Source organism: Saccopteryx leptura, chromosome 2 (genome assembly GCF_036850995.1).
Source record: "Saccopteryx leptura isolate mSacLep1 chromosome 2, mSacLep1_pri_phased_curated, whole genome shotgun sequence".
NCBI classification, from domain to species: Eukaryota; Metazoa; Chordata; class Mammalia; order Chiroptera; family Emballonuridae; genus Saccopteryx; species Saccopteryx leptura.
Genome location: NC_089504.1, coordinates 66,494,363 through 66,506,482, shown reverse-complemented (window position 1 = coordinate 66,506,482; position 12,120 = coordinate 66,494,363). Strand labels below are relative to the sequence as shown.

Sequence of the window (12,120 nt, the reverse complement as noted above, 5' to 3'; positions counted from 1 at the left end):
AGAGACAGTCAGACAGACTCCCGCATGCGCCCGACCGGGATCCACCCAGCACGCCCACCAGGGGCGAAGCTCTGCCCACCAGGGGGCGTCGCTCTGCAGCGACCAGAGCCACTCTAGCACCTGGAGCAGAGGCCAAGGAGCCATCCCCAGCGCCCGGGCCATCTTTGCTCCAATGGAGCCTTGGCTGCGGGAGGGGAAGAGAGAGACAGAGAGGAAGGGGGGGTGGAGAAGCAAATGGGCGCCTCTCCTATGTGCCCTGGCCGGGAATCGAACCCGGGTCCCCCGCACGCCAGGCTGACGCTCTACCGCTGAGCCAACCGGCCAGGGCTGGAAATATCTTGATTAACAATTTTATTGTTTTTTGTCAAGTATTATTTAATATTTTTCATTAATATTTTTAAATTATTTTTTATAACATAATCTACTTTTGTGTACCTCTTTTATTGTTCTTATTTAAGTATTAAATCCATGAAATAATAAACTACCTTTTCGTATATCTTTTTTTAATGACTTAAAATGGTCATTAGGGAAGAGAACCAGTTGTTAAATTATTTGAATACCACCACTGGTTATAACCTCAGCAACGCAGGTTTTCCCAAAGAAAATCAGCTTATTGTTGGTCCAAAGAGAACCACCAATTGGACTTTATTCAAATGATCCATGTTTTCTTTTCTTACATTGTTTGAAAACCTTCCAAATTAATCATTTTCTGCTACAATGAAATCTTAGGCATTATCTGAGTTGATGCAATGATTTAAGTTTTAAAAATGGATTTTGGATATGGACTGGAAAAATTTAGGTTATCGGAATATTTTTAATGTGGCAAATTTCTACATTGCATTTATACATAAATTACATCTATAATTTTGTTCTACTTGACAGAGCTGTCAGTGAATGTTAGCTGAAAAGTAAAAACAAACAAAAAACACCACTGTCTAAATGGGGGAAAATAATAAAAAGTTAGGCAAAAGTCCTATGTCTAAATCCTGGTTCTATGTTTTTGACTAAATGTCCTTGGACAAATCAGTTATTCAACAAACTATTTCTTGAGCATCTATTATGAGCTGGGTAGAGAACACAGAAATAAACTCATCATATTTCTTTTTAAAACTCCACTCATAAATCTTTTGTTCTAGTGGGAGACAGACAAGCAAAATAAATTAGAATATTATACATAGTGTGTCAGACAGTAATAAGAAGAAAATGAAGCTCAAGGGAGATACAGGAATTATGGGGGCAGGAAGGGAGCTGGAAAAAGTTGTCTCTAGATATTTTAAATAAAGACTGTACTTACTTCTTTGATAATTTAGGTTCAGCTTTGATAGCCCAAATACAGTAATATATAATTATATTATTATATAAGAGATCAAGAGTTTATTTTATACTGTTTTTGCACAATTAAAAAATTAAAAAACAGGAGAAAAACTAAAAAAAGATTTTAAAAAAAGGTTCCAAAAAGCAGTCACAAAATCCACTATACTGGACAAAAGCGCATATTTATTTTAGAATTAGCTATACAGTATACAGTGCACTTATATCTTGAAAATTCACACTACTCTCCTATATTGTCACTATGTTTCCCAACATGTTCCCTCCTTCCCTCCCTCAAAAAATACCACAGGGCACATTTACAGGCTACCCATGAAACCTCCGATTTTGCAAGTCCCTAATACCTATTAATTATCATAGAACAGGGCCTATTAATGACACTTAGAAATTATTACATATCTTCCATTTATAAACAGATAAATTGATGGTTTGAAAATCAAAATACCTTTTAGTAGAAAACTATGTAAGAAGGATCTCAACCCAAACAAAGGCCTATTTAATTTACTAAATACACTGCTCACAAAAATTAGGGGACCAGGGAATGTGCAGATACTCCGGCAGTTCTCAGCCTTTTGTACAGTGCATTTTCACCAAGGAAATAAAAGTTAGTTTTACATCTCATTTGCATAACTGATGTTCTTGTTTAACTAATAAAAATCAAATGCTTCTTTTTTTATCGCTTCATATTCATTTTGAAATATCTCCTAATTTTTGTGAGCAGTATACTTGTGAGTCTCAAATGAAAGAATCCACCAGACTCACGTAAGGGGATTTTTAAAATACAAATCCTATGTCGCCTCACCAGAGATTCTTATCATACTGGTCTGAGTGGGGCCAGGAATCCAGGCTTTTAAAGCTCTATGGGGTTGAGAATGACTCCACTGAGCAAAGACCACATCTGTCTAAAAATGCCAGTGACCTGCCATTTATAGTTATGGTTGGCCATAGGATATAAAAGAAAGTTTTCAGGTGACTTCAAGAGATTTTTCTTCCAGAGAGAGGGCGGTAGGTGAGCCATGTTCTTGTACTGTCCCTTCCTTCTGGTCCTTGGAGGAAACACATCTGGAGTAAGCACAGCTACAGTAGCAAACCTGCTAGTGGACACCTGCCCATGGAGACAGTAAGACAGAGGAAAAGAAGTGCACAGGGCCTGGTAACAATGCTGAGCAGATGCACCAACCCTGGCCTAGGACTGCCTAGATCTGAATCACTCAAGTGAGGTAACAATCCCCTACCATAGTGATTTTCAACCTGTTTCATTTCTCATGGCACACATAAACTAATTACTAAAATTCTGCAGCACATCAAAAAATATATTTTTTGCTGATCTGACAAAAAAAGGGTATAACTTTGATTCATTCACACCAGATGGCTATAGTTGTATTGGCTGTTGTCATTCTTTTATTTGACAACCTAAGGAAAAAGAGGTCAGTGCCCCTGACTAAATAGTCAGGCATTGCATATTTTAAAAATTCTTGCAGCACACCGGTTGAAAATCACTGCTATACTAGATAAACCACTGTTCATCATCTCGGTGGTAGCCGCAAGGGAGGGAAATACAGTCAATCCTGTATGGGAAAGAAGGAGAAGCTGTGGGGAACCAGGGCACCAGACTGCTATAAACTCTGGGGGTGACCAGAGCCTAAATGATTCTCCCATCATCCCTTTCTTCCCTCCAGGGCTGGCCAACCTGTTTCCCTCAAATATCACCAGATGTTCTTTCCACTACCTCACAGAATTCTGAATCACCACTGGCAAAACACACACTCCCAACTTCTCCCCTCTTCTCCAAACATATATCTAGGACAGAGCCTTTTATATAAATTTTTACTATGTGTTTACTATTATAAACACTAGAAAAGGCAGAAAAAAATGGTTTTTAAAAAAATCCCAAAGCTTCAAAACCATTCCAATAAAATTTGGTTCCTGATAATCACAGAAACATACAGAATGGGGGCAAAAGTAGCTTTACAGTTGTGAGTACACAAAATGTAATATATTCTTATATTATTATTTCTTAACTATTGTATGATTTTCCATATGAACAACTATAAACCTAATTTTGCTCCAACCTGTATGTCAAAGTAGGTGCATCCTCAACTTTATCCTGATTCTCTACACACATATCTCTTTGAAAAGACTGATAACTTAGAATCCCCCTTACTCCTTAAAATGAGGGAAGGGGTAGAAAACCTCTGTGTTTTTCCCATTTAATCAAAGAGCAACGTCAAAACCTGAGAGCAAATGATGGTTGCTCTATGGTCTAAAAAAAATTTCTATGTAGGTTTCTCAACAGAACAGAAGACAAAATAAGTATACAATGACTTTAAGAAACCAAATAGTAACAGATGCCAGGCAGAACCTGGGGCCACCTGGTGGTCCACAACTTACCTAGGATATGATTATTCTAAATCCTCAAGAATCCGTCCTGAAAGTGATCCCCCAAATCATATACTTGGCTGGCATCTATTTAATCTATCCCACTCTGGGAGATGAGTCCAGGACATACAGGACATTGGGAATCAGCTTTCTGCCTCTAAGCCCAGCCTCACCATCCCCATTTTATGCATTATCCCAACTCCTCCAGTTCAAAAAGGAGGGCTAGTAAAGAAAAGAAGGCATCCTATTATCTCTGAACCAGCACCATCAGAGATAGCAAGAAGTAACATGTATGAAGTGCCCTGGAAAAAGCCTGGCACATCATGAAAAATCAATGGCAAGTAGTATTACTGTAAAACTTTGTGGAAGTAGAATGGTTCAAGAATAAATTAATTTTTCTCAAGAGTAAGTTATTCAAAAAGCCAATTTACTTTTTCTTAAGGTAATAACTTAAACTAAAACCTCAAAAACAGCCATTACCTAGCCTGACCAGTAGTAGTGCCACCCCACCAGTACTGGGTGACCCAGAAAAAGCGTCAACCTGGGACACTGAAGTCCCAGGTTCAAAACCTTGAGGTCGCCAGCTTCAGCAAGGGCTCATCTGGCTTGAGCACAGGGTCGTTGGCTTGAGCATGGGCTCATCGACATGATCTTATGGTCACTGACTTGAGCTCAAAGGTCAATGGTGTGAAGCCCAAGGTCGCTGGCTTGAGCCCAAGGTCACTGGCTAGAGCAAAGGGTCACTAGCTGGGCTGGAGCCCCCCCAAGTCAAGGCACATATGAGAAGTAATCAATGAACAACTAAAAAGTGCCATAACTACAAGTTGATGCTTCTCATTCTCTCCCTTCCTCTCTCTCTCTCCCCCCCCCAAAAAACAAAAAAACCAAAACAGATATTACCTTGATTTCAGGTTAGCAAATAGATGTCAATGTCATAGACCGTATACCAGGGGTCCCCTAACTTTTTACACAGGGGGGCCAGTTCACTGTCCCTCAGACCGTTGGAGAGCTGGACTATAAAAAAAACTATGAACAAATCCCTATGCACACTGCACATATCTTAAAGTAAAAAAAACAAGGCCCTGGTCGGTTGCCTCAGCGGTAGAGCGTCGGCCTGGTGTGCGGGGGACCCGGGTTCGATTCCCAGCCAGGGCGCATAGGAGAAGCGCCCATTTGCTTCTCCACCCCCCCCCCTTCCTCTCTGTCTCTCTCTTCCCCTCCTGCAGCCAAGGCTCCATTGGAGCAAAGATGGCCCGGGCGCTGGGGATGGCTCCTTGGCCTCTGCCCCAGGCACAAGAGTGGCTCTGGTCGCTGCAGAGCGGCGCCCCGGAGGGGCAGAGCATCGCCCTCTGGTGGGCAGAGCGTCGCCCATGGTAGGCGTGCCGGGTGGATCCCGGTCGGGTACATGCTGGAGTCTGTCTGACTGTCTCTCCCCATTTCCAGCTTCTAAAAAGATAAAAGAAAACAAACAAACAAACAACAACAAAAAACGGGAACAAATACAATATTTAAAATAAAGAACAAGTAAATTTAAATCAACAAACTGACCAGTATTTCAATGGGAACTATGGGCCGGCTTTTGGCTAATGAGATGGTCAATGTGCTCCTCTCACTGACCACCAATGAAAGAGGTGCCCCTTCCGGAAGTGCGGCGGGGGCCTCAGGGGGCCACATGCGGCCTGTGGACTGTAGTTTGGGGACCCCTGCCATATACCCACTTCTAGTTAAATTCTATAAGCTAGCAAATTCTCAATAAATGAAATCAGGCTCCCTCACTCTGAGCCCAGATAGCTCCCCTACAGATATATGCTAGTCAATCAGCTTTCTAATCGCTACTGGAAGTTTCAGATTTTCTGAATCCTACAACTCAATACTTTATCAGAGTAAATTAGGGGTAAATGTGAGTACTTTCTATCTAAAGACCTCTTCCAGATATGTAAATACTAACACCCCAGCTGGAGTACAAGCTCCTAAGGACAAGAGTTCTTTTTTTTTTTTTTTTTTTTTTTTTACAGAGACAGAGAGTGAGTCAGAGAGAGGGATAGACAGGGACAGACAGACAGGAATGGAGAGAGATGAGAAGCATCAACCATCAGTTTTTCTTTGGGACTCCTTAGTTGTTCATTGAGTGCTTTCTCATATGTGTCTTGACCACGGGCCTTCAGCAGACCGAGTAACCCCTTGCTGGAGCCAACGACCTTGAATTCAAGCTGGTGAGCTTTTTCTCAAACCAGATGAGCCCGCGCTCAAGCTGGCAACCTCGGGGTCTCGAACCTGGATCCTCCGCATCCCAGTCTGATGCTCTATCCACTGCGCCACCGCCTGGTCAGGCAGGACGAGTTCTTATGCTTCTTTGTCTCTACACAATACTTTCTTTTCTTCCCTTGAAGCTCTGTAAAAAATTCACCACAGAGCCACTCATCAGCACTGCTGTACTGTACTACCAGAACCCAGGAAACAGAAACAAAGCAGAGTAAAAAAAAAAAGAAAACGCAGAATATAAAATCCCCATGGTTCACAAAGTTTATATTACATATGCATTATCAGATACTTAAAATTAGAATGCAAGAACAATGTGCAAAATAGTCTACATTTTCTTTCCATTACAAACCGTAAGAATAATGTCACTCTATTAGTATTTTGTGATCTAAAGCATATTAAACTATAACTTAGTGACTCATCATTGAAAGGATTCCTGAATGTTTTAATAAATACTTCCCAAGATTAAAGGTTTTAGAAGAAGGATGCTACCTGATTTAAGAAGAACGAAATTTAATTTTACAGAAGGACGGAAATATGAAATAGAACGAACCAATATCATAGCTTTTGAATGCGAGACAATCTAATAGTTGAAATCCCTTCCACATGAAAGGGAAATCAATTTCAAAATTCTATCATCTCTTTTTAAACTTGTCCAAACATCTGAGGATTCAAATATCAGAATACTTTAAAATTAGATAGTAAAATAATGCTCCTGGAGTTCCTAAGAGAATATTCCCAGCTTTGCACTGTAATGTTTCAACTGACATATCATATTAATAGAGTATCACTTAAAATAAAATTAATGTAAAATAAAAGATACCATTTTAGAGTCACCTACTATTACCTCTCCTTTCAAGAAGATAACGTTATTTATCATGCTGTAAATAAATCTCTCTCACTGCACATGCTGTCATAAATACACTACTCCTGATGGTGTAGGCTAGATACGAATGTCCCCAAGACAATGATTCTTTTTACTCAAGAAAATCAGTACAGTAAATAACTTTTCTTCCCTTTGAGACAATCCCAGTGCTTGAGGCTGCTGCAACACAAAAACAAAATATCTTCACAAAAGTCTCCAAACAGTCAAGCTGAAAATCTAAGCCAAAGTTTCATTTAACAGCCTGTCAGTTTTTTGATGTGAAGCTAATGAATGCAGTGGCAAACAAATCCATCAAACCTAACATCAAAACAACTGCACTTCATCCCACCAAACGGAAAAATGAAATACAACCTGCAGGCCAGCTCTTTTGTCCAACCAGCCAAAAAGCAGGCAGGTGAGTGCTAGCACAGCTGCTGCACGAGGGAACCAGGGACTCGTCTCCTCGCAGAAAGAACACTCACAAATGGAAAACATTCACCTCGAATATACATCCGTATCTTATATCAATTGTTGTTACATATTTTTAAATCTCTTACTAAAAAATAGATATATACAGCATTTCACTTTAGATTACTCTGATGATCAAAGCTATAAAAATACCTGAAATAAATAACTGCATAGTATGCTCCAGTCATAGCACAACCTTACAAATGGAGGTTTACTGAAAGCCCTCTGCTCTTTATGATATCTCACTGAAGACAAGGAATACATGTCTTTCTACTTTGTATACAAATTCAGCAAAAGTCCTGTTGCAGAGGAGGAAGCTCCTAGCATTAACTGAAGCTGAAGACTGCCTAAGTCAGTAGACAAATGGGCATGTGGCTACCTGGAACATTCTCCTCAATTATTTTTCAGTGAAAATCTTAACTCTGATTAACGAAATGAGGAAAGGTTACATAACTGCCTTGTTAGGTAGGTGTGTCCCCTTAAGACAAGGCCTTCTGTTCTGTAGTATCTTGCAGGATTTGCTACGCTATATTTTGCAAGTAAAGGCAAAAGAGAACTGAATGATCCTCATTGAGGAGAGGAATAAAAAGAGAATCAAGAATAGTAAGGGCCTGGGGCAGTAGCAAAGCTTTTTAGAAACCAGGATAGTCAAATTAAGTTGATATTAAGGCTATGAGGTCAATGTCTCCTCATGCCCACCTCTGCCCGTTTTCTGAAACTCTCCACAATCTAGGCACAAAAAAAGTCTTCTGTAAGAGGAGGCAGTTTAGATAGATATGATTTTTTTAAAAGGGCTATCAGAATTAAGTACTAAAATACAAAATACATTGAAAGGCAGTGAAATATTCACATTAATTATTGTTATTATCTTTTTATATTTTTTGTTATTATTTGAGAATATAAAACATTCAGGAATTTGCTAAAATTTGGAAGATGGCTATTTGGGCTCAGCACAAATAATAGAATGGGAGTCCCAGTCAATGTTAGCCATTTCTTGAACAAATTCCACATACATTCAAAAGAAACCCACAGAAATGCCCTCTCCCATCATATTCCAGAGGCACCACCAGAAGGCAAGAAGACAACGACCAAGGAAGTGGTCCTTGATACCCCTTGCCAGCACCAACTCTACTCTCACCAAACAGGTTATCCTCCAAGTGATGAATTCATAGAAATATGCATAGTGCCTGGCAAACAGCAGACAAGCATTGTCTGAACAAATGAAACTTTGTTCAATAGCAGCCACTTGAAAAGGCTATAAAAAGGTCCTATCAACAAGACAGGTAATAATAAGTGTTGGAGAGGCTGTGAAGAAAAAGGAACACTCATTCACTGCTGGTGGAAATTCAAATTAGCACAACCATTATGGAAGAAAGTATGATAGTCCCTCAAAATATCAAGAATAGAACTACCATATGACCCAGCAATCCCTCTATCTAGTATCTACCCAAAAAACTTGAAAACACTGGTATATAAAGACACATGCACCTCCATGTTCATCATAGCATTATTCACAGTGGCCAAAACATGGAAACAACCAAAGTGTCCCTTGATAGAGGACTGGATAAAGAAGATCTGATATATATACACAATGGAATACTACTCAGCCATAATATATGATGACAGAGAGTAATTTACAACATGGAAGGACCTTGAGAACATTATACTGAGTGAAATAAGTAAATCGGAAAAAGCTAAGAACTGTATAATTTCACACATAGGTGGGACACAAAACTGCGACTCATGGACATAGGTAAGAGTGCAGTGGTTACCAGGGGGAGGGAGATGTAAGGGGAGAGGGGAGTTGGGAGAAGGGTGTAAAAAGGAAAAAATATATGATGATGAAAAATGATTTGACTTTGGGTGATGAGTATACAACAAAATTAACAGTTCAAATGCTATAGAAATGTTTATCTGAAACCTATGTACTCTTATTGCAATGTCACCCCATTAAATTTAATTTTTAAATAAAATTAAAAAAAAAATAATGTTACATGGCTAGGTAGAAGAAGAGAAGTTGGGCCTCAGATCCCTGCCTCCTCCAGTATACTGTTTCTTAACAATCCCACAATTACAGGTTCCAAGAACTGAGATTTCAGAAAGGATTATTATCAACCCCTCTGACTTGGTCACACTCCACTCCACATCCACACTTAAATGTGGCCACACCCAGCACATTTTAGTCTTCAGGAGAAAGCTATTTAGGCCAATAGCTTGAAGTAGATCTGAAACATATAGGAAACAAACAAACTCCAACTAATTTTTCTGGTGACTCTGAACAGCTGTGATAGCTGACTTGCTATGTTAATGATTAAAGATGCAAACTATCAAATAGCATACCTTGTTATCATCTCAAGGCTATGACACTGTTTCAATGCAGATACTAGCATTACATTTCTGCAAAAAAAACCACTGCAATAGCTGGCCAAGGTACATAAACACTGAGTTTTCTATTTTTTTATTAGGTTTATTGTAATAGGAAGGATGCATAAAGAGAAGAAATAGTTCAGTTCTGTTTCTTTCTAAATTACCTCTCATAAATAGAAATTACTCAGAACAGAAAAAGTCTTCTAATAGCAGAAGCTTTCTTTTATGTCCTGAATTCATTCAAATGCTTCCTGAGCTGCCAAAGGGCTATACCTTTATTTGACTATATTATGTAATTTTCTAAATACATATCTAAATTGAACCTAGAGTTATCTTTCCTTAATATATTTATATCCAAGCTCACCCAATGGTTCTGCATGCAAGTTTTATCAATGTAGAATGAGTAATACTTGCTCATACTATGCAATGGCCAAGATAAGGTCACATAGCTGTATGTATCATTTTCAATTAAATTTGTGTAATTTAACATACTATGTAAAACACATACTTTCATAAAGAAGCCAGCCTGCACCTCGTAAAGAAACAGGAAAGAAAGCAACCTAATAGAAGCTACCATCACTTTGAAGGTGTCCTTTATTCAATGCTGCAGGGGGAAATTAATTAAATTTAATGTAAGTTGTTTGTGAATGAAAATACACAATTTGTAAAACTAAATTAAATATACTGGAGAGAAGATGAAAAGTTGTATTTCAAATTTAACATGATATATCTCTTGTTCTACATTACTTTCAAGAATTCATTTCTGCACTAGGGCAGTTTTAATCATTTCTTTTTACCATTCTCTCTCAACTTCTTGTTATAATTTTACCAGACACTTTCTTCTGTAAATAGCTGTTTTCTAAGCCATAGACTGAACTCTAACATGGAGACAGTTCAATCATGGAGCCACAGGGAGCCATTGAAAAATCTCCCCCCCAAAAAACAATCGGTGGCCTTAAGAGAGAAAGCAAACATCAGATGCTTAAAATTACCTCTGATGGTAAATTGTTCCACATTAATTTCAAAACAGACAAATGAAGCTACAAATGATAATACAGCCTACATAAAATAAGTATACCTTGACTGAAATAAATTATCATGGTGAGAGGTACACAACGTCAATGAGGAAAAGAAATAAATGCTGCATGTGATCTCAGCTTTCCCTCGACACTAACCAGAATACTTATTTAATTTATGCTTTATTTTTGAGGCATAACTTACCAATTTAGCAACTTTCCCATAGTCAATCCATCTGACAGTAGCAAAATTTGTAGATTCTGCACAGTTGAAACCATGATTAAAACCAGCATGGTAGCCATATGGGAAAGTGATCATAAATTCTCCAGCCTCCTGGGTTATCTGCAGGGTAGAAAACATATAATATTTTCCAATTATAAGACTTTCCCAATTGTGAATACAATTAAAATATATTTCCTATTTTAAAAAATAAAGAAAAAGTGTCATGCCATCAGAGCTATACTAGTGTAAAAGAAGTCCCCTAAGGTCCTTTACTTAATCCATTAATAGCTTTTCAAGAAACTTTTAAAAGACATTTCTAAAAGGGTGTGACCTTCTGGCAATGCAGCTTAATCATGCAATCCATATTAAAAGATGTCATATTTTACATAAAAATAAACTTGCTCATATTATCAATCAATGTGTATAGTTTAATGTTTTTAAATTTTGCATTACTGGAGTTATATATAAATGGACATATCATAACTGACATTTTTAAAGTTAGAACTTCAAGAACTTTGATAATGCATGCTGAACAGGTTTTATTTTGAATTCCTATTTCTAAGAGTTGGTGGTATTCACTAATTATTCTTTCAAACTAAGAAAACACAAATTAACTGTATTTCATTCAGTAGTAAAATTTCTATCAAAGATTATTCAAATAAGTATATATATCTATGCAATGTGAGTGACTGCATTTTTTAATATAATTAAAATAATTGGCAAATCAGGAGCTAAATAGCAACAATGAGAAATGAATTTATCTATGTTTATTTTTGAAATTTTTAAAAAATTTATATTTTTATAATAGCCAAAGCATACAAAATACAACATGATCTACAGAAAAATAGTAAAGTTAAATTTTTCAGGGTTTTGATCCAAAAAAAAAGAAAAAAAAAAGAAAAAAAAAAGCCCTGGCTGGTTGGCTCAGTGGTAGAGCGTTGGCCTGGAGTGCAGAAGTCTCGGGTTCGGTTCCCAGCCAGGGCACACAGGAGAAGCACCCATCTGCTTCTCCACCCCTCCCCCTCTCCTTCCTCTCTGTCTCTCTCTTCCCCTCCCGCAGTCGAGGCTCCACTGGAGCAAAAGATGAACCGGGTGCTGGGGATGGCTCCTCGGCCTCTGCCCCAGGCGCTAGAGTGGCTCTGGTTGCAACAGAGAGACGCCCCGGAGGGGTAGAGCATCACCCCCTGGTGGGCAGAGCGTGGCCCCCTGGTGGG

The 12,120-nt window shown here is 38.5% G+C and overlaps 1 protein-coding gene across 4 annotated transcripts in view; it reads right to left on the bottom strand.

The window, feature by feature from the left end:
• KDM4C (lysine demethylase 4C) overlaps positions 1 to 12,120 on the bottom strand; it is a 465,676-nt gene that overhangs the window by 314,246 nt on the left and 139,310 nt on the right. For all 4 annotated transcript variants that reach the window (XR_010749215.1, XM_066368119.1, XM_066368120.1 and 1 more), the window contains exon 8: positions 10,889 to 11,026. Coding sequence is in view for 3 of the 4 variants with exons in the window: in XM_066368119.1 (XP_066224216.1) it covers positions 10,889 to 11,026 (138 nt within the window). In the remaining variant the exon portion in view is untranslated. The remainder of the gene's footprint in view (positions 1 to 10,888; positions 11,027 to 12,120) is intronic.